At 40.2% G+C, this 23,524-nt stretch overlaps 1 protein-coding gene across 1 annotated transcript in view; it reads right to left on the reverse strand.

Moving 5' to 3' along the window:
- ULK2 (unc-51 like autophagy activating kinase 2) overlaps positions 1-23,524 on the reverse strand; it is an 87,564-nt gene that overhangs the window by 15,301 nt on the left and 48,739 nt on the right. Inside the window, exons 14-17 of the mRNA XM_087825799.1 lie at positions 17,412-17,472; positions 11,003-11,140; positions 3,048-3,193; positions 1,207-1,290 (exon numbers count right to left, since the gene is read on the reverse strand). Of these exons, the coding sequence (XP_087681925.1) occupies positions 1,207-1,290; positions 3,048-3,193; positions 11,003-11,140; positions 17,412-17,472 (429 nt within the window). The remainder of the gene's footprint in view (positions 1-1,206; positions 1,291-3,047; positions 3,194-11,002; positions 11,141-17,411; positions 17,473-23,524) is intronic.

Genomic DNA, 23,524 nt, shown 5'->3' on the forward strand with positions numbered 1-23,524 from the left:
AGCTAGATGGGCACTGTCCAGTGCACTGAAAGGCTGCCGGTTTGATTCCCAGCCGGGGCACATGCTCAGGTTGTGGGCTCATCCCCAACAGGGGGCGTGCAGGAGGCAGCCAATCCATGTATCGCTCTCACATCAATGTTTCTCTCCCTTCCTCTTTCTCTAAAAATCAATAAAAAATCTTTTTTAAAAAAAGAACAAGCTTATGGATAATTTATATTATCAATTTCACTAATGAAATTCATTTAAAACATGGAGTATCCACATTCTCTTCAAAGAAAATACCTGTCCACAGATATTCTTGACTCTAAGGGGACCATTATCGAGAGCCTGAGAGACAGTCTCGATATGCTGAGCAGTTGGGAATTCACCTACATAAACCTTGTTGCCAACTTAAGGTCTACCTAAGCCTTGAGCTCCACTTACAAATTCTTTGGCACTTCTTTAAGCCAAACTACCACTGATACCATTAAGAACATACAAATCTTCCTAGTGATATAACCATCATCTTCCCCAAAACAGACACCAATAGGAGCTTTTGCCACTGACCACTCCTGGCTTAATCTCATCCTGAATTTGATATTTAACCTTCCAGAACTGGGTTCTGCCAAACACAAACACAGGCACACACATATATACGCATGTATATATTTGTATATACATACACAATACATATGCACACAAATAAATAAAATTTGTGGCTAAGTGTTATGATCTGGAGAAAGCTAAGTTTTATGCCTTCTCAAGTAACACAATTCCTTTAACTGGCCAACTCCTCAAATGCACACACAATAAGATTTGACTTAAAAAAATATGATTTACATATATCTCTGGACGCATACATGGTACATAATAAAGCAAATAAATAACTACATTTCTTTTTTATTTGATGATAACTGGTAGTTCTTATCAAGAATAGTATTAATCAAAGTAACGAAATTCCATCTCCTAGATTGATTTTCATTATTTGTGTGACAATGACCAAAATTTAGCTAAGTTACTTAATTCCTAAGATTTATTTTTCATAAAAGAATGATATACCCAAAAAGGGATATTCGATTGGCTGATTGCTGAAACATAATGAACAAGATTCTAAAAAACAGGATAGCATTAGAAAACATTTCACACAAATTCTGTTCTTTTGATAGGACTAGAAAAACAGGACTCAAATGCAAATGAAATTATCAATATGTCAAATATATCCCCTACCAGATGAGTTTCTCCTCCTGGATTCCTCATGGCCCTGAGAGTACCCACAGCAGCACTGACTGAACTGCTCAGGAATGGCACCAACTGTGAAGAGGGAGTGGGACGGAAAGAGGAATGATTAAAAACCCGTGAGGAATGGAGACAAGCAGTATACGTACAACCTGCACATGCATTTTAGTTTACAAAGTTTAATCAGCACACATTTGGCTCAGCTAACACCAAGCATCAATGTGCTGGGTGCGGGGCACACTAGAATCAAAAGCACCCATAGTCTTAAAACAAGAGCAGTAGGAAAAAAGCCACGTAAACAAATCAGTGCCTATAACAGGTATGTCGTTAAGACAAAATTACAAAGAGTTTGTATATAGTTTGGGGCCTGTGCAGCTGACAGCCCAGCTGCTGTCCCACTGAATCCACCTCGTTCCAGCTGAGGCATGCTCTCCAGGGCTCCCCAGCCATTGGTCACATATGGTCAAGGTATTAATTCAGGCCTATTCAAGCAGGTCAGGAAATTTGGAAAACTCAGTGCTTGGGGACACTCCTTCAGCCTGAAGTCTTAGACCTCACTCCAGTCAGGACTCCCCTTCCTTCCTTCTCCCTCACAGGGTCACACCTGCATGGCTGTCTCAAGGGGCTCCCTGTTGACTCCTGCTTCTTCCCTTTATCCATGACAAGTGTCTCCCCAACTTCTCTTGCACATCTCTGCATCTACCTTCTTTGCATGTACCTCTAAGAACCCAAATCAATAAAAAGGAGAGCTGGGGAAGACTTCAGGACTTTAAGTAGACAAAAGTACATATGTCTACAAAAAGGAAGAGGCACTGACCAACTGGTTAGGAGGCAGGCAAAGCTTAGAGCCTGGGAAGAGCCTTTTCTTTGAGCTCAAAGGTAAGTTTTGAAACTTGTCTCTGGAGACCTTGGAATGCCTCAGGAGCTGCGGGGGCGAAGGGTTGTGTGTGAAGGAAGGCCAAGATTTTGTTTAAAAAAATTTTTCAGCTAAAAACAGCTTCAAAACCATTGCAACAGGTGAGGTGGTGATATAAACATTAAAAAAACAAAAATTATCACTGTGGTTTTGTTTTGAAATCAGGGCTGCTGGGCACTGTGCTGCTCACTCTGCCTCCTCCCAAGATTCCTTCCCATCCTGAGCGCTGCAGCAGTCTTGGGGGAGGGTGGCTGCCCTCTCCTTTCAGGGGTGTGTACGTGTGTGCATATTTTGCAGTTTTGAAATCTGCCGCCTCAGGCCCTCTCTGCACTGCCTTTTCTTCCCCACCACACCAACGCTGTTTCTCACACATTCTGCAATCTGCTGCTCTGGCCTCTCTCATGTGTATTGAGTTGAAGCATTTTCTTTGTCTCTTAGTTTCACTAAAACTGTGCTTTGAAGTTTTTAGGTTTGGTTGGGGTTTTACTGTTGCTGTTGCCTCACTATTGCCTTTGGCCTTATCTTAGCATTTTCCTTGTTGCTGTATACAGTTCCAGGAGAGTTGGGAGACTTCCCACGGAGCTGCCACCACGTCTCTCCCAGAGCTGTCAGACCTCTGCCAGACGCAACACAGTGCTGCTTGCTATGTACACTACTGTCTTCTCAACCTCAGAGAGCTGAGTGGCGAGCAGGGTGGGCATTTTATGTACTTTAATCATTATTATAGTTCCAGTAGACATCCTAACAGATTTAGCCAGAGCTTCTCAAGAGGTAGTAGGGAGTAGTCGGAGGGATGGGACAGGATTCCCAATCAGCTGAGGCTCACTGCCATCGTAAGCCAATGTTCCTAAAGAGAGTGTCTTGTCAGATCTGTTACAGTGAAAAACAGTTGAAAACAACTGCTCTAAACTCTTACCCAAAGGGGAAGGTGAATAAGGCCTGGAAGACCCCGTAGAGAGTCTTCGTCCGACTGTCTGCACTGTGTCTGCTGGCGCTGGGGAGCAGGATCCCACCCGGAGAAAGCCCATAGGGCTGGTGTTGGACCTTCGTACCACTGCAGATCTGAGAAGAAAAATAAAATGACTCCCTCTCTGACAGATTCTAGGACTCTCTATTTTTGTCTTTTTTCCTAAAACGTCCTAGAAATATGCCACGGAGTATATTTTTTAAAAATCCATAACACAGTCACATGAACAAATATAAAATGTATAAAACTGTACAGCGAAGTCTCCCTCTCATCCTCGTGTCCTGTCTACCTCATTCTCAGCACCCCCTCCATCACATTAAAAAGGTTACCACTACTTTCAGTTTCTAATGTCCTTCCCAAGTTCCTCATTCATACAAAGGCAAACCCAAAGCTGCAAATACAGCTGGCAGCTTCAGCAACACAGGTCTGAACCGAGTGAGTCCACTTATATGTATTTTTTTCCAATAGATACTGTAAATGTATTTTTTCTTTCTTATGATTTTCTTACTATTTTCTTCTCTCTAGCTTATTTATAGTAAGAATACAGTATATAATCCATGCAATAAACACAATATGTGTTAACTGGCCGTTTATGTTACCGGTAAGGCTTCTGGTCAACAGTAGGCTACTAGTAGCTAAGGTTTGGGGAAGTTGAATTTTCGACTGCACAGGGTATTGGTGCCCCTAAGCCCTGCGTTGTTTAAAAAGCCACTATATAATCATACTTTCGTCTTGTTTTAACAAAGATAATGTTATATATACCAACCATTTTCAATTTTGGGGGTCTCAGGTCTCCATTATACTTTTTTCTTTTCCTTTTTTAAATTCTTACCTAAGCCCAGCTGGTGTGGCTCAACGGTTGAGCATCAACCTATGATCCAGGAGATTGCGTTTGATTCCGGGTCAGGGCACACGCCTGATCCCCCGTAAGGGCCGGCGTGCAGGAGGCAGCCAACCAACAACTGTTTCTCGTCACTGATGTTTCTATCACTCTCCCTCTCCCTTCCTCTCTCTGAAATCAATTAAAAAACATTAAAAAAAACCCAAAAGCATAAATAAATAAATCCTCACCTGAGGAGTGAGGATATTTTTTCTATTGATTCCAGAGAGAGTGGAAGGGAGGGGCAAGGGGGAGAGAGAAACATCGATGTGGGAGAGACACATCAATTAGTTGCCTCCCATCTGTGCCCTGATTGGGGCAGGGATCAGGCCTACAACCCAGTTATGTACCCTTGACTGGAAATCGAACCCATGACCCTCTGGTGTGCAGGTTGATGCTCTAAGCACTGAGACAGACCAACCAGGACCCCCATCATACTCTTAAAATTACTGAAGATCCCAGAGAAATATTGTTCATGTAATAAACAAGTTGATATTTACTGTATTATAATTTAAGACAAATTTTTGGCCCTAACCAGTTTGGCTCAGTGGTTAGAGTGTCGGCCTGCAGACTGAAAGGTCCTGGGTTTGATTCTGGCCAAGGGCACGTACTTCGGTTGCAGGCTCAATCCCCAGCCTGTTGGGGCACATGCAGGAGGTAACCAATACATGTGTCTCACTCACATCAATGCTTTTCTCTTTTCCACTCTCTCTGAAAAGCAGTTGAAAAAATATCCTCGAGTGAGGATTAAAAACACACACAAAACATCCAGAAATTTTTGTAATTCATTAAAAATAAACTTATCACAGGTAACATAATTATGAAAAATAATTTTATTTTCCAAAATAAGTGAGAAGCGCGACTTTATTTTCAGTTTTGCAAATCTCTAATGTCTAGCTGAATAGATGACAGATGGGTTCTCATACCTATTTCTACATTCAATCTGTGTAACGTGTTACTTTTGGTGTAGTATGTGAAGGAAACCCAGACTTACAGATATATAACTGGAAAGGGGAGAAATATTTTGGTAGCCTTTTCAAACACTTCTCTTCGATACTACACAAAAACTCAGCATGTGGTCATTTCTGAAAGCTGAGTCACAGCGTGGAATTGGAAACCAAGTCAGAGAAATTATGTACTATTACCTTAAATCCATTCTTTTGCAAAATATCTTGCCTTTGGAATGGATCTTTCATCTATACATAATTTTTTTAAACATTTGGTCACTTAGAAAATATTGGTTGAATGAGTTAAGCAGATATTCCAAATGTTGACACATTATACAGTATCAAAAAGTCACATTCATATCAAAACAGGACCATCAGTCTTAACAGAAATGGCTGTCAAGACATAACAGAAGCCATCAAGATCACAGTGGTGAATACAAGTTTTCCAAAATACTAATTTTGGCTCAGGAGCTCAAATTTAATGTCGCTTGTTTTCTATGAAATGACAGACTTAGTTCACTTCTGACAGAATGTCTGCCAAATACCCATAATCATAGTTTTGTTCTTTCAAGTAAAAATGGTGTTCCATGGAAAAGTGGCTAGTTCATCTTGCAACGGAAACAATCATACAAGTGCTTTTCCTAAGACCACTACTCAATGTGCAGCAAAAGTGCTTTATGCCTACATTCCATACGTAAGGCTAAGATTTTCAAAGAAAAACAGTAATTTTTACTGCTTCACTAAAGACATTTCTTGGTGCCGCAAGTGTGTGACAGTACAGAACACAGACTAACAGCACAGTTGGGGGCCACCACCCTGAGGCACTTTAAGGCACCAGCCGTTTTTCCATCACTGCTTTTGCACTACCAGAGCACACACAAACACGCTGAAAAGGGAGCCACAAACCACACTTTGAGACCATTGCCAATACCTGCTGATCACCTTTGCTTTTTCATTTTATAACATACCTTCAAAATTATTCTGTCTCAGTACACAGAGAACTGCTTTTTGGGGAAAGAGTTTGATTGTCAGAGATAAACTGTAATAAATCAGTCCCTTGCTGGTGGGCATTTGGCTTATTTCTCCTGTGCTATGACAACTTTGTACACATGCAGTTTCGTACACAGGAAGGACTGGGGTCTGTAGAATACGCTATCAGGAGTTCAAGTGCTGGGTTAAGCTTTATGCATTAATAATTTTCACAGGTATTGTCAAATGCCCTTCGTGGAAGTTTTCTCAATTTAATCCTTCGAGATGGTGAGGGTCACTTTCCACTCACTGAGCTATTTACTTGGGCCCTTTTAATCTAAAATCTTGTATCCTCCAATTCTGGAAAAATTTTTCTTATTATTTCCTAGAAATTTTCTTCCTCATCATTTTCTTCTTCTTTCTGGAATACCTGTATCAATTAAGCCTTGAAGAATATTCTTCATTTATATTTTCCGGCTTTATCTGATTCACCTATTTCAGATACTTCCTCAACTTTGTTTTCCAACACTTATTTTAGTTATATTTTTGTAATGTCCAAGAGGTCTTCTTTATTTTGATTTTTTTCAATAGGATTTCATTCTTATTTATGGATGCAGTCTCTAACCTTTCTCTAAGGGTACTAATTTTTTAAATGAGTTTCTTTTCTTTGCATTCTTACAATTTCCTTCAGATTTATTTTTCCTATTTCTAGCCATAGGCTTTACTTTCACCTCTCCACTCCATCTGAGTTCTCTGAGATTTCAGCCTCTAAGGGAAAGGGTACTACCATGGGGCAGCTGCTCTCATCAGAATCTCTGATCACACACTTTTTGCCTGCCCTGCTACAGCAGGCATCCATCTTCCATTCTCTTTCTGTAGCCCAGAAATTTATTGAAATCTCTCACCCACTGAATAGTTATTCTTATTTCACTTTTTAAAAAATTTTATTATTATTTTTTTACTTTTATTAGTATTTATTTTATGTTGAATTTACTCCCAGGCCATAAGTTTTTGTTTCTTCAGGGATATCTTTTTCTTCTGTGCAACCTCCTCTTCTGGCTTAGGAACAATCTGCTCTTTTCCAGTAGGATCAACTCAATGTCGCAGGGAGAACTCATGTATGGGTTAATCCGCCCATGAGCTCTGTAAGTTCTATATCACATCTTGGGAGCTTTGTTCACCTGGATGTGCTCAATTACCAGAGAATCTACATCTAAACCCTGAAGTTCAGCATTGCTCTCTGTGTTTTTAATCACGTGCAGCAAAAATTCAGCACTCTTTTTGGGCCACCGACCCTGTGTCCAGCCCCATTGTTTCACCTGGGGACACCTACCAACTCTGCCATTGTAACGACAGAATAGCACACATTGCTTCTGTAAAGTGACATCCTTCAGATAGTTGGTAGCTTTTCGAATATGCATACTCTTGATGGCCTGGGCAGTTTCACGAGTGTTCTTAAAGTGAACACGAAGATTTGAACCTCTTGATTTGCATGATTTTGTGTGGTTTTCTGGGTCAAGTGAATAGTGAACCATTTTCAGAGAGTACCTCTGGCCGCTTTCGGAGAGAGGAAGCTCTTTTTATTTATGTTGTGTGTTTCTTGTTAATCTTCATATGAGGATATTTTTCCATTGCTTTCGCTTTTCAGAGAGTGGAGGAGGGAAGAGAGAAACAATGATGTGAGAAAGACACACCAACTGGTTGCCTCCTGCATGCGCAGGGAGCAAACCTGCAACCCAGGTACCTGCCCTTGACTGGGAATCGAACCTATGTACCTCCAGTGCACAGGCCGACGCTCTAACCACTGAGCAACATGGGCCAGGGTGTATTCTTATTATACGTCTCTTTGTGGACTTACATTATCATCATTTCTTTGCTACCTTAGTGAGGGTTCAGGATGTAGGAGAAATAAATAATATATAAATAATCTGCTAGGGCTGGTGGGATTCCATTTTTAACACATTTTCCTCAATTCTTCAAAATAATTATTATATTTGTGAACAAATATATACATATATTATTCAGCCAAGCTTAAATATCATCTAAATAGATCCATTAGAAAAAAAAATTTTGTTCCATTTTTTGTACCATTTTGTACACCACCATCAATACAGAATGGGGCAAAAGTAAGTTTACAGCTGTGAGTACACGAAACACTGAGCTTATTCTTGTATTATTAATTATTGTCCATATGAACAACTGTAAACCTATTTTGCCCCACCCTGTACACATACATAAGGGACAAAGTTGGCTATGGAAAGTAAAAGGTCTTTCAACAACAAAAACAAATATTTTTAATAAAAATTTTGTTTTTAAATCACAGTTTACATTATTTTGTATGTGTTCCCCCTGACATTTGCAGTACCCACCTGGCACCATACTTATTACACTATTATTGGCTATATTCCCTGTGCTGTATGTTACATGCCCATGACTATTCTGTAACTACCAGTCTGTACTTCTTAATCCCTTCACTTTTTTCACCCGTCCCCCAACCGCCTCCCTTCTGCCAACCATCAATCTGTTCTCTGTATCTATGAGCCTGTTTCTGTTTTGTTTGTTTGGTTATATTGTTCTTTAAGAATCCACATAAGTCTTTCTCTGACTGACTTATTTCACTCAGCACAATACCCTCTAGGTCCATCCATGCTGCTGCAAATGGTAAGATTTCATTCCTTTTTTATGGTCATTTATTATTTGTATTTTTTATCTTTCTCCTCTTCTTCTTTTTAAATATGTCTTTATTGATTTCAGAGAGAGGAAGGGAGAAGGGGAGAGACAGAAACATCAATGATGAGAGAGTCATTGATCGGCTGCCTCCTGCACGCCCCCCACTGGGGATCAAGCTCGCAACCTGGGCATATGCCCTGACCGGGAACTGAATCTCAATCTCCTGGATCCTAGGTTGATGCTCAACCACTGAGCCACACCCACTGGGCTCTTCTTCTTCAAGAAGACCCTTTAACATTTATTGTAACACTGGCCCGTTAGTGATGAACTCCTTCAGCTTTTTCTTGTCTGGGAAACTCTTTATCTGTCCTTCAATTCTAAATGATAGCTTTGCTGGGTAATCTTGGTTGTAGGTCCTTGCTTTTCATCACTTTGAGTATTTCTCATCAATTGCTTCTGGCCTGAAAAGTTTCTGTTGAGAAATCAGCTGAGAGTCTTAATATGGGAACTTCTTTGAAGGTAACTAACTGCGTTTCTCTTACTGCCTTTAAGATTCTCTGTCTTTAACCTTTGCCATTTTAATTATGATGTATCTTGGTGTGGACCTCTTTAGGTTCATCTTGTTTGGGACTCTCTGCACGTCCAAGACTTGTATGTTTATTTCCTTCACCAGGTTAAAGAATTTTTCAGACATTATTTTTTTCAACAGGTTTTCAATGTCTTGCTCTCTTTCTCTGGCATTTCTATGATGTGAATGTTGGTACACTTGACGTTGTCCCAGGAGCTCCTTACACTCATTTTTTTTGGATTCTTTTTTCTTTTACTGTTCTGATTGGTTTTTGCTTCCTTGTATTCCAAACTGCTGACATAAATCTGTTTCATCTATTGTACTGCCGATTCCCTGTAATTCATTCTTCATTTCAGTTAGAATATCCTTCATTTCTGACTGGTTCTTTTTTTATGGTTTCCATGTCCTTTTTATGCTGCTGAAGTTCTCACTAAGTTCCTTGAGCATCCTTATAACCACTGCTTTGAACTCTGTATCTGGTGGTTTGCTTCCCTCTGCTTCATTTGGTTCTTTTTCTGGAGATTTTTCCTGGTCTTTCATTTGGTACTTGTTTCTTTGTCTCCTCATTTTGGCTGCTTCTCTGTGTTTGTTTCTATGTATTAGGTAGAGTTATGTCTCCCGGACTTGGTGGAGTGGCCTTATGTAGCAGGTGTTCTGTAGGGCCCAGTGGCACAGCACCCCCGGTCACCCAAACTGGACCCTGCAAGTGCTCCCCTATGTGGGCTGTGTGTACTGTCCTGTTATTGTTGAGCCTTGACTGCTACTGGCATCATCAGGAAGAATTGACCATCGAGCTGATCAGCTGTGAAAACTGGCTATGACTACAGCAGAGGAGCTGCTATACAGAGGCCGATCTTACAGAGCAGGACTTGCTTCAGTGGGGTTTTGGTGCTCACCGAGTCTGCCCCTTCAGTATGTCACTTGTGGAGGTGGTAGGGTTATAATCCAGTGTGGTCTGAAACTGTCCACTGGGTGCACTGGTTCTGGGGCCTCCCAGGAGGTAAAGGGTCAGCCACTGCCTGTGCTCTGCCTGGGGCCAAACCGCAAAAGCTACAAAATGATTGACAGATGGTTGTCACTTGTGCTAGGCTTGGAGGTGCCCAGGAGAGGACAAGCTGCAAACCAAGGCCAGCTGCTGCTAGTGCTGGGCCTAGGGCCACATAGCAAGAGGTATGGGGTATGCAGAGGCCAGATGCTGCTTGTCTGAATTCCAGCCGCCTCCATCTCACTCAGCTACAATCCCCGCTTGCTTTTACAGCCACAAGTTATGGGCACTTCTCTTCCTGGCACTGGAACTCTGGGCTGGGGGCCCTGGTGTGGGACTGGGACCCCTCACTCCTCAAGGGGACCTCCACAGCCAAGATATCCCTCCTGATTTTTTTTTTTTAATTTTTAAAAAATTGATTTCAGAAAGAGGAGGGGAGAGGAAGAGATAAAAACATTGATGATGAGAGAGAGTCACTGATCAGCTGCCTCCTGCATGCTGGGGATGAAGCCTGCAACCCGCATATGCCCAAACTGGGAATCAAACCCTGACCTCCTGGTTTATAGGTCGAAATTCAACCACAGAGTCATGCCAGCCAGGCTCCCTCCTGATTTTTATCTGCCACACGCGGGTGTGGGACCAGACATTCTGTGTCTCCACCCCTCCTATCAGTCTTGATGTGGTTTCTTCTTTATATCCTTAGTTATAGGACTTATGTTCAGCTAGATTTCAGGCGGTTCTAAATGATGGTTGTTCTGTAGTTTAGTAGTAATTTTGATGTGGTTCTGAGTACCACGCTTACCTATGCCACTACCTTGACTGGAACCCTCAATATTTTTAAAACAAAAGAAAAAGAGATTAGAAAGGGAAAAAATACTAGCTTACCTTGGAGAACCATGCAGATTTGTGCCAGAGCTGGCAGTAGATGTAAGGTTCTGCTCTATGCGCTGATAATTCCTTATCTGAGTAGGAACTGGAATTGGAGCTGTTTCACTGTGTGGGGACACAGTAGGCTGACACTGTCTGCAACCATAATTTATTGAAAAAGAAAGAAATCCAAGTGAGACCATTTTTCTTTTATTTGAACCATTGGTAATATTTAGAGAAAAATTCTAGAAGAAGCCAAATGATCACTTCTGTATGTAAGAAACGATCATCTTACAAAAATATATAAAGCAAAAAAAACCTCATTTTTCATTTAAAGAACTCTCCTGGCATTCCTATGCATTTTGAGGACTAAGAATTATAACAAGAATTGGAAAAAACATTCCTCTACATTAAGAAAAGTAGGTTGGCAAAACTCAGCTTCATCTGCCTACATTCTGCTATTCATTACTGAGAGAAAAAAATATTTCTAGGAAAATAAGCTGGGTAAATGAACAGGAAGTTCAAGAGCAAAGATGACTGGAATGTTTACAAAAGTTATGAATGCATTAAGCATTCCCATGGAACTCTTTTATGAAGATTGAAAATACACTGTGCAACTCTCAAAGCATAGAACTGATCTAAGGTCCACATTTTTAAATGTTAGTATTTGATTTCTTAATAGTCTGTTTCCCTGATTTTCATAAATTCAGAAATAGTATGTCCTTAGATGACTTTCAGTTCAATTTACAACATAACAATACAGAGCCTTAAGATGACTTACTTCATTCTTCTGCCTTTCTATAATTCTAAAAAAACCATGCAAATCTCCCATTTTTCCCCAATTACATTATAGATATAAAAAGAGATTATACAGTTATCTAAGTAAAACAATGACTATTTTCTAGTTTCACTTTAGAACATTTTAAACCATTAGATATTTTATATTTAAATCAAAAGAAAATCTCATCTGTAGCAGAGCTGTTGCTTTCCCAATATCCATTCACCTGTTTCTTACTATCAGAACTCAAATATGGAAGGTAGTGATTCTCCCAGTTAATTATGACATATCCCAGACTTCCTGGCAGCCAGAGTAACCATATGTCTTTCTTGGTCAATAAGATGGGAGGGAAAGTCTTCTATCCATTCTTCCTCCTGCCTGGAATGCGGGCATGCTTGCTGAAGCTTCAGCAGCCATCTTGGAACCATGAAGAAAAGGCCAAAAGAACTATAGAAAATTTCCTTGAGACACAGAAATGAAGGCAACAACTACTTATCTTGACTTCTCTTCATGCAAGAAAACAAAACCTGTAGTGTCCAACTACACCATAGTCAGGACCCTATTGTTTACAATCAGGTGGAATCCTGAATGGGTGCATCTATACACTCTGGCTAGTTTTACTTACCTAATTCTATTAAGTATCTTTTAAATACAATGATTTATTTATGTTTTTAATATCTACACATCTGATTTTGAAGCTTATCTACAACCTAAAAGCAAAACAAAACACTTCTACTTCTTGGGACTAAACAGCTTTACAAGACTTTATTAACTCCGATGCCCCCAGCCCAGTGCACACACAGGCCTGACACCCTAGGTTGCTCAGTAACAGAATAACCAGCAGTCAAGAATGAGAAAGGGAATGAACAAATGCCATCTTTCTACTGCCTCAGGTTAGTAAGGACACAGAGCTGGTGAAGCGTTCATGGTAACTAAGTAACTAGTAGGCAGATATAACCCAGCCGGCATTCAATGAAAGGAAGGCCAGTAAACTGGTCAATAATGTCAAGAAGTACAACTTTATAAACCCTTTGAGAAGCTAGAGGAAATAAAATTCAAAGGAGAAGGTACTTTGGGGCATTTCACTACTAAGATACCTAAGAAAAATAAAGGACCCATTCAAGTGCGGCTCACAATAGTGTCATTTACATTACGCTTTAGATTAATTCTTAGGCTCCTAGCCTAAGCAACGCTCTCCTGAAATGGTAGACTAAATGTGTGCCCAGTAACGCCAAAGTACTGCAGGCCAAAACTTCAGATGCTAAGACTTTCAAGGGTGTTAGTTAACATCAAACAGCATGTACATATATATCACTCAATGTATGTTCCTCAGGGGGTGCTACAAGTAAAATTCTATATCCTGAATTATATTGTCCTAATGTATAAAACTAGAACCAGTTTTTCAGACAAATTTCTGACGCCTAGACAAAAATTACTCATTTCAATAAAAGTGAGGTTCTAAGGAAAGAATTAAGTAAATATACCACTACTAAAATTGTTCCATGAGGTGGTTATCTATTGGGATATGGAGATAACAAAATCTTAATGGCTCCATAAAGAATAAGTGTTTCATCTGCAGGGAACCATTTTAATTTTGCATACAGCATAATTTTAAATATTCTTTATATTCCTGTTTTCACTTGCACTTAATATCTTATGATAGAATGTATGACTTTCTTTGAAAATATTCACTACATCTCTCTGGACCCATTTCTACAGGCCCTGATGTACTCCCTGCCACAACACCTGGGAAGCCGCGGTTGGAAGAGCAGCTCCTACTTGGGACATGCTGTTCTCAAAGCAGAGGAACACAGACTGGTGACAGACCAGAAGCTTCCAGAGCCACTAAGTAGTTCTGCCATCACTCTTTTTCCCTCTCCTTTGAGATCAGCATGTCCCAAATTCCTGTATAGAATCTAAGAGCAAAAGTACAAAAATCCAGGCGTGGCTCATCGGTTGAGCATCGACCTAGGATCCAGGTGATCGGGGTTGAATTCCCGGTCAGGGCACATGCCCGGGTTGTGGGCTCAATCAATGACTCTCTCATCATTGATGTTTCTATCTCTGTCTCTCCCTCTCCCTTCCTCTCTCTGAAATCAATGAAGATATATTTAAAAAAAAAAAAAAAAGGTACAAAAAACCACAAAGCAAACACAAAAAAACACCACCCTAGAAATCTATGTTCATTAACACATTATAGATAAAGATGCAATTTGTGACATCAATAACATAAAGTGGGGGTGGGTATTTTTTCCATTGATTTTTAGAGAGAGAGGGAGGGAGGGAGGGAGGGGGGCGTAAGAGAGAGAGAGAGAAACATCAATGTGAGAGTCCACACAACACAAAGGAAGCTAGAGAGTAAGGGAGGGACAAAGAACTTACAAGACAGAAAAATAACAAAATGACAATAATAAATCTTTCCCCATCAGGCTGAAAGTGCAAGGATGGAAGAAGATACTCCATGTAAATGGTAACCCAGAGAGCAGGGATGGCTATATTAGTATCAGACAAAAGAAACGTTCAGTCAAACACTGTTACAAGACACAAAAAATGACATTGGGTCAATTAACCAGGAAGATACTGTAATTATAACTATTTATAGGCTAAACATCAGCATTCTCAAATATATAAAGCAAATATTGACAGAACTGTTATAGTTGGACACTTCCAATACCCCACTTTCAATAACAGATAGAACCACCAGATGAAAGATCAATAAAGAAACAGCGAGTTTGAACAACACAATAGGCAACTGAAACTAACAGGCATCTATAGAACACTCCCCCACCAACAGAAAAACACACACGCTTCTCAAGTGCACATGAAACATTCTCCAGGGTAGACCATGTTAGGTCACAAAACAAATCTTAACAAATTCTTAAAAATTCAAATCATGCAAAGCATCTTTTATCATCAAAATGAACAGAAACTAGAAATCAACAGTAGAAGGAAAATTAGAAAAATCCAGATCTATAGAAATTAAATAACACACAAATGACCAGAGTCAAAGAAGAAATCACAAAAGAAACCGGAAAATATCTTAAAAAAAAAGTTTTTATTGATTTCAGACAGAGGAAGGGGGAGGGAGAGAGAGGTAAAAACATCAACGATGAGAGAGTCATCGCCCCCAATTGAGCCCGCAACCCAGGCATGTGCCCTGACAGGGAACTGAACTGTGATTGCCTGGATCATAGGTCGATGCTCAAGCTCTGAGCCGTGCCAGGTAAGCCAGAAAATATCTTGAGAAAATGAAAATGAAAACACACATACTGAAACTTACGGGATATAGTAAAAGTAGCACCAAGATGGAAGTTTATAGCTATAAATGCTCACATTAAAAAAGAAAGTTCTCAAATCAACAACCTAACTTTATCCCTCAAAGAGCTAGAAAAAGAACAAACTCAATCCAAAGCTGGCAAAAAGAAGGAAATAATAAAGATTAGAGCAGAGATAAACAAAATTGAGAAAATAGAAAAAAAATCAAAGTATCTAAGAGTTGGTATTTTTAAAAGATCACAAAATTGACAAACCCTTAGCCAGATTAACTATAAAAAATAAAAAATAAAAAATAAAAAATGAGAGGAGGCTTAATATTAAAAAATGAAAGAAGGGACATTACAGCTAATGCCACAGGAAAAAAATGTATCATACGAGAATAGTATAAACAATTGCTTGCCAACAAATTGGGTAACAGAAGAAACTGATAAATTCTTACGAACATACCACCTAACAAGACTGGATCATGAAGAAAGAAAATCTGAACAAATCCGTAACTGGTAAGGAGACTGAATGAGTAACTGAAAACCTCCCTATGCTGCCCCCTCCGAAAAACAATACAATCCAGCCCTGGCCGGGGGCTCAGCTGGCCAGGGCGTTGCCTGTGCACCAAAGGGCTGGAGTCCGATCCCCGGTCAGGGCACGTGCCTAGGCTGGGGAGTCGGTCCCCGGTCGGCATGTACCAGAGGCACCAATCGATGTTTCTCTCTCACACTGATGTTTCTCTCTCTGTCTCCTTCTCTCTAAAATCAGTAAACATCCTCAGGAGAGGATTTAAAAAAAAAAAGCCCAGGACTGGATGGCTTCACGGTGATTTATCCTGAATACCCACAGAATTTTTTAATCCACTGATCTGAAGTCAAAACATCCTGGAAAAGAGCAAAGCTGGAGGCCTTGACTTTTAACAGAGACCCCAGAACCTACCAGTGCATCTTCAACAAGGGTGCCAACACCTTTCAGCGGGCAAAGGATAGCCTTTCAGCAAATGGCGCTGGGAAACCTAGATACCCACATGAAAAATAATGACGTTGGACCTTACCTTACACCGTATTAAAAAAATAACTGAAAATGGATTAAAAATATAAACATAAGACCCCAAAATATTAACACTTAGAAGAAAACATAGGAGAAAATTTTCATGCCTAATCATAGGATTAGGCAATGATTCTAGGATATGGCTACCAAAAACACAGGTAACAAAGATAGACAAATGGGACTACATCAAATTTTAAATCATCTGTGCTCAAAGGACACAATAGAGTGAAAAGACAACCTATGGAATAGGACAATATTTGTAGATTGCATATCTGATACAGGGTCAATATCTAAAATATATAAAGAACTCTTACAACCCAATAACAAAAAATAACCTGATTTAAAAATGGGAAAAGAACTTGAATAGACAATTTCCCCAAACATGATATACAAATGGCCAATGAGTATATAAAAAGATGCTCAAAACCACTAATCATTAGAGAAATGCAAATCACAACCACAATGAGAGATCACCTTATACCCATTAAGGATATGGCTACTAAAAAACCAAACATAAAAAGAGATGGCTATTATCAAGAAGAAAAAAAGCCCACAGAAAATAACAAATGTCTGCAAGAATTGGAGAAATCAGAACCCTTGTACACTGTTGGTAGGAATGTATAAAAATGGTGCATCCAGTATGGCATCTCCTAAAAAATTAAAAATAGAATTACCATATGATCCACCAACCCCACTTTTGAGTATATATCCAAAAGAATTAAAAGCAGGGTCTTTTAATTAACAGATGTCTGCACACTCACATTCATAGCAGCATTATTCACAGTAGCCAAGAGGCGGAGGCACTCCAAGTGCCCACTGACAGACGAATGGATAAATAAAATGTGGTGTGTACACACACAGCGGAATACTATTCAGCCTTAAAAAGAAAATTCTGAGACATGCTACAACATGGACGACCTTGAAGACATTGTGCTGGCTGAACTAAGCTAGTCACAGAAAGACAGTGTATGATTCTACTTATATGAAGTTATATAAAGTAGTCAAATTCATAGAGACAGGAAGCAGAATGGTGGTTACCAGGGCCTGGTGAAGGGGAAATGGAGAGTGTTATTATACACTGAGTACTGAATTTCAGTTTTGCAAGGTGAAAAAGTTCTGGATCTTTTTGACAATACTGAATATACTTTACTGAACTATAAACTCAAAAATGGTTAAGAAGGCAGATTTTATGTGTTTTTTAACACAAGTATATATTTTTTTAAAATGATAAATTGAAAAACAATAAATTTTAGAATCACAAACACAAAGTTCTATAACTTTACTCACAAAATATTTAAAACATAAAAAAATCTTTTAGTTAATTATATGTAAACATACCCTCCAAACACCAAGAACTCATTTGAAGCTCGTCTGCCAGCAGTTCCCACTGGCATATCATCTAAAGGAGAAAGAGAAATATAGTCAGTTCTGCTAATACCATCTACCTAAACATAAATTGTTTCTACATGATTATTAGGGTGGACAAAACAGAGGCCACATACTAAGCCTGACAAGCTCAGGGGAGGCCTGCATGGCAGCCTTACCAACTCAGAGACCTAAAGTCAGCACAGAGGACAGTCTGAAATGAAAACTTCCTAACTAAAAGCGAGTCATGGCAGGTAGTCATGTCCTAGGCCAGTATCTTCCCTGACAAAGGTCAGTCTTTACCTTGACTGAGCCTGGCTATTGTTTTTTTGCATCTATGAAAACATGCCTTTGGAATGTCAGGGTGATTTCCTTTTTCCGGACCCCACAAGGCACCTTCTCCCACCAGAGGAGGAGACCACAGAGCCCCACTGTTATCCTATCCCGCCTCAGCACACCATCTCTATGTGCTGTAAATGTTAATTGTTACTATCCTATACGCATCAATGTGAAAGTATGTGTCTCTTGGTTTTACTTTTTATCAAATCCCACAGATTTCCTGGATTTGCTTTCTCCTGCCTCCCTAATCTATCACCAATGGATTTCACATAATCCCCTTAAGTCTTCTCCTTTGATTCTAATGTGTAAAAAGTAGGGCACAAAACTGCCATTTTCCAGAGCATTTTCTCAATCCGTTGAGGTTTTGCTTCCTGGCAATTATCGTCAGTTTGGCTCAAATAAACTCATAAAAATTCTCTACAGGTTTGGATGTTTCTTATGTCAACATTAGGAAACAATCTGAGCACAACCATTTGCTTACATGCAGTTTCGTCCATGAGTAACAACAGGTGAACACAGAACACTGCAAGCAGCTTAATTCACAGGCTGCAATCCTATCAATGCCCACTTCTATAAGCAAACATCAGGTCTTCTCAAGGTAAAGTGTCACATTTATGTATTTCTTCACCATTTAATAAGTGCACAAACTGTGCTGTGGTTTTATTGTGCTTCTTTTAATATGTCACTGACAAAAGTTTTTGTTAGGGGCAGGAGGGAGAAACAGAATAGTGGGAACTAGCTATATAAGAAATATTAACCCTGCTCTGTTAACCATGATTGTTCTGCTCTGATTAGAGAAAGCACATTCTGACCTGGCTGGGAGCTGCAGGCCCGGGACCTGGGAGTTAACCTCGAAATGCGTCCCTTCTCCTATTCTAGAACTGCCTAAAATCATGGAAAGATTAACAGCTTTGTTGCCCAATGTAGTCCTGGATTGTAACCACCTGGAGGCGCCCACCCTCTGCAACCCCAGCCCACACTGCCGGTAACCTGTATCAGTCATACTCATTCTTAATCTTCGTCCTTCTACCCAATACAAGCAGCTGGTTTACAGAAAGGGAGGGTGGTAGAGCAGATTTTCATGGATGACCTGCTGCTGTCCCACGCTGCCGGCAACATTAGAAAATAAAATGCTCATATACAGTTCAACCCTGTCTCTGCTTAACTGGCTCAAGCAGTGACAAGCAGCCCAGACACATTTGTTGTCCGGTTTCATTTTGAGTATTGTACCCCCCTAATCCCAATTTGCCCATAAACTCTGTTGCTTTTACTGAACAGCTTTGCAGGTTGTGGTGATTTTTAGACACACACCTTGCATTCCAGCACTGCTGACTAAACAGTCTAGTTCACTTTAACACTGGAGCACCTCCTGCATCATAAATACTCTCTTGGGTCTTGCATGGGTTGAACGAGGTGCCATGGAAGCTGGGGCCTCAGACACCAGCCATCTCCATCTACTCCTTAGTCATCTATTTATGGGAATAGAGCACAGCTCAGAAGGCAGGGGCCCCTCAGCCCTTGTCACTGTTATATCCACTATGTCACATTGCCCTGTGTGATTTTAAATGACTGTAAAGGTAAAATTAGTATGTGCTGATGTGAAATCACAATGTTGACCAAATAACATAAATCTAAAAAAAACCAAATACTATTCTAACTTACACCTTATGCTCAAAAAGGGAAAAGAAACAAAAGCAGTCACAACACTCCTCTGAGTGGCCCTACATGGGCACTGAGAGATGCATTTATTTTGGCACATCCCGGTCCCTGCTCTTATGAAGGTTATATTCTAGCAGTGAAAGGAGGTAATCATGTCAGGGAGAAGTAAGAGTTAGGAAAGCAAATTAGAATAAGGGGATAAAGAGCAGTGGGGCAAGGAAGTAGCTGTGTCTTAAAGATGATAGTTGCCTATCAAGTAAGAAACAGGGTAGGTGGGACCATGACAGAAGCTAGATTCACTAGCTGTCCATTTTGTAGCTTTGAGTTTGAAACCATACATAATTATGAAACAAAATTAAATTTAAAAGAAAAGAACAATCCCTAGAAATCAAAAGTAAAATGCAGCAAAGGAACCTAACCATATATCAATTTGATAGCATAATCACCAAACTTGAGGCAGGCTAAGAGTAAGCCAGGACAAGCAGAATAGGGAAACTGAAACCAATAAACAGTTTGCAGCCACCTAGAAAATCTAGATGTCAAGCATTTGGCAGCCATCTAGTAAATCCTATCTTCCCTAAAGCTGGGACACTTAAGAGGCTTATGTAAATGGATTGCACTTCTCCTCCCCAACCAGAGGGTAAATAGCTTAAATCACCCTACTCAGGGAGACGGACACCAGAAATCCAATTAGTTGGCAAAACCACACCCAAGGAAAGATGAAGTTAAGAGAATAAACTTCATTTTGGTCCACTCGCATAAAGCTGAGGATATTCTATCGAAATCCTCCCCTAAACACGTGGCATTTAAAACCCCTTAAGACCAAGATCCCAGCACAAGCTCTCCCTCCCAGGAGCATGCCCAAACCTCCTCCCCCCCTTTCCCCACAAGCATGAACCTAAACTCTGTGGGATTCCACAAGGCTTGCAACCAGGGCAGCAGCCAGCAGTTTGTCCCAGGCAACCCCTCTGAACCTGTCCCCAAGGCCCCCTTTTCTCTGACTTCTTAGTGAGCCAAAGCAGACCAGCCTAGGCTCATTTCCCCAGCCCTTTCTTGTTTCACTGTCCCTAACTTTAACAAACATGCTCTAATATTCACCTGGACTCATGTTGTAAAATTTTTCCTGCACAAGTCAAGAACCCACACACTAACGGCTGGGACTAGAGAGACCTGCTCAGGGCCAGGTAGGTCCCCTTTTTGGTAACAAAATGAATTTTTCAAGAGAATTTAAACTCAGTAATTTAATTTGGACATTCCTAATGGGATTGTCCTAAGGACAAAAAGACCCACAAAAAGTTTTAAATGTTTTTTTAGTAATCATAATTGTTATTTTGATGCCATGTAGTTATTTTGAAACTACAGGGGAAAAGGGAAGGAGAGAAAAGAGCCTAAACTCACAAGGGCAAAAGAACAGAAAAGTCAACAGCCACAAAAATTTGGAAGCTAAAAAGTTGATATAAATGGTATTTGACCTATTAGACCCAAGAAGATACAATCCTTAGCCAGCAGAAGGAAAGCCCAGAAGTACCAACTGATATCAGATTCCCAAAAGGCTGGTAATTAGTAGTATCAGATCCTCCACTACAGGAGAGACTAGGTGTTTATACTTAGGACAGAATAAAACACAGGGTCTCTGAGCTGCAGAGCACCAGGTGGAGATGAAGGCAGTGGTATAGAGCAAGAGATGGTTGGGGGAAATGGGGGTCAGTAAGTGAAATTTTGCAACCTCCAGCCTTCTTCCCCTATTTGACTCCCCCACATGGTATCAGGTATATACTCTTTAGGCAGAAGACTGGCTGAGTCTTCTCTGGGGGATCTGAGAAGCCCCCCAAAAGGAAGCAGTCCAAGGCAGTGACTGAGCCACACCGCCCAGTGCAGAGGCTCACTGCTCCTAGACCCACTACACACAGAGCTCTCAAGCAATGTTTTAATCTTCCATCCTTAGTTATGAGCATACAACAATCACCAAACAGCCAAGGAAAGAATCTAATATGAAGACCAGACTCCAAAACAAACTAGGTAGAAAAAAAGAACTAAAATATTTTTCAAGGAAAAGTTAAAATATATATATAATTAATGACCTCAGAGATAAAACAAAGTATTTCACCCTGAAGTAAGATCAATACTACTCAGAGCGGGGGAGAAAGAGCTTCTGAAAATTCAAAATATGAGGGCATAAATGAAAAACTCTACAGAAGTGTTAGAAGAAAGCATTAAGGAAATTTCCCTAAAAATGTAGAGCAAAAAGACAAAAAGATAGAAAATCTGACAAAAAAATAAAATCAGAGAAAGGTACTCAGGTATCTGTTTTCACTTTTAAATTGTATAGATGTTTTAAATATCTTACATGGGTTCTTCCCATATCTGTTTTCCTATGTAAGGAGCTTAAAAGTCGGCATTCCATCCTAACAAATAAAAAGTTTAACAGACTGAAAACCCAGTAACTCGTCTTGTATCCAAAAGAGAGGGGAGGACACAGGGCAAGCAGGTGCCCCAAAAATTGGAGAGACAGAGACAGACAAATACAGGGAGCTCTGGCTTACCTGAGAAGACTCACCAATAGAAACCTGCTTGGAAATCAGAGCCAGGACAGAAAAGCCTGAACCATATCGACAATGTGCTGGAGACTCAGTGCAGACAACTCTAAGAGTTACAAATTCCAGGAGGACCCAGTCAGAGGGTGGCTCAAAATATGTCAGATTTACCTCCAGGAGCTCACAGACTCCCAGTAAATATTGGAGAAAAATCTCTTCTTGCTTTCAGTGGGAAGAGGGGAAAAGAAACATTTTTAAGTTAAGTCAGAGCATTCTGATCTTAACGAGGCCTGCCCTCAGGGGAAACTATTAATCTGCTCACATTAAGCTCAGAGCCTAACTGCCCTGGGCGAAGAGAAATACCCAATTCCTGCCCTTCTAGCCATCCTGTCCTCCTAATACTGGAGAAAGAGCTGGAAAACACTGTGAAGTTCTCAGGTCAAAGGCTCACTAAAAGACTGAGACCTAGTCATAGGCCTACAGAACACTGCCCCTCCCCTGAACCTCACCACCACATTACTGAAGGCCTAGTTACAGCAGTCCCTTTCACCTGGTACACCATACATAGCTATCAAGAAAAAATTGCAGCCCAGATGGTGTGGCTCAGCAGTTGAACAATGACCTATGATCCAGGTAACTGCATTCAATTCCCGGTCAGGGCACATGTCCAGGGTGCGGGCTCGAACCCCCAGTAGGGGTCGGTTGTGCAGGAGGCAGCCGACAGATGTTGAGTTCTCACTTCAATGTTCTTCTTTTTCTCTCTCTCTCCCTCCCTCTCTCTCTAAAAATCAATAAACTATTCTTAAAAAAAAAAAGTGGATGGAAAAAATAAACAACACTAATACTAATTGAAAGAAAGCAGAAGTAGCTATATTCATTTCAGACAGAGCAGACTTCAAAGTAAGAAAAGCTATCAGAGATAAAGAAGGACATAACTTAATGATGAAATCTTATTTACATAAAATAAGTTATCCAAGAAGACATAACAATTCTTAACATGAGTCAAGCCATTTAGGCAAAAACTGACAGAAGTGCGAGGAGAAACAAAAGAGTCCACTATTATAGTTGGAGATTTCAACAAACCCTCTCAGAAATGGGCAGGTCAAGCAGACAGAAAATCAGTAAGGACAAAGTTGAACTCAATAGCACCATCAATCACCTAGATATAATTGACATCTACAGGCTATTTCATCTAACAACAACAGAATATACACATTGTTCTCAAACTCACCAAGACAGATTACAGACTGGACCATAAAACATTCCTTAACAAATTTAAAAGAATAAAAATCATACAATCTCTACTCTCTCAGATAATGATGGAATAAAACTAGAAATTAATAGAAAGATAAATGAAAAATCCCAAAATATGTGGAAATTAAACAACACACTTCTAAATAACTCATGAGTCACCCAGCCAGCATGGCTCAGAGGTTGAGCATCCACCTATGATCCAGGAGACCGAGGTTTGATTCCAGGTCAGGGCACAAGTCCAGGTTTCAGGCTTCCCAGTAGGGGGCGTGCAGGAAGCAGCCGATCAATTACCCTCTCTCA

This window comes from Miniopterus natalensis, chromosome 17 (assembly GCF_054644295.1).
Source record: "Miniopterus natalensis isolate mMinNat1 chromosome 17, mMinNat1.hap1, whole genome shotgun sequence".
In the NCBI taxonomy this organism is placed as follows: Eukaryota; Metazoa; Chordata; class Mammalia; order Chiroptera; family Miniopteridae; genus Miniopterus; species Miniopterus natalensis.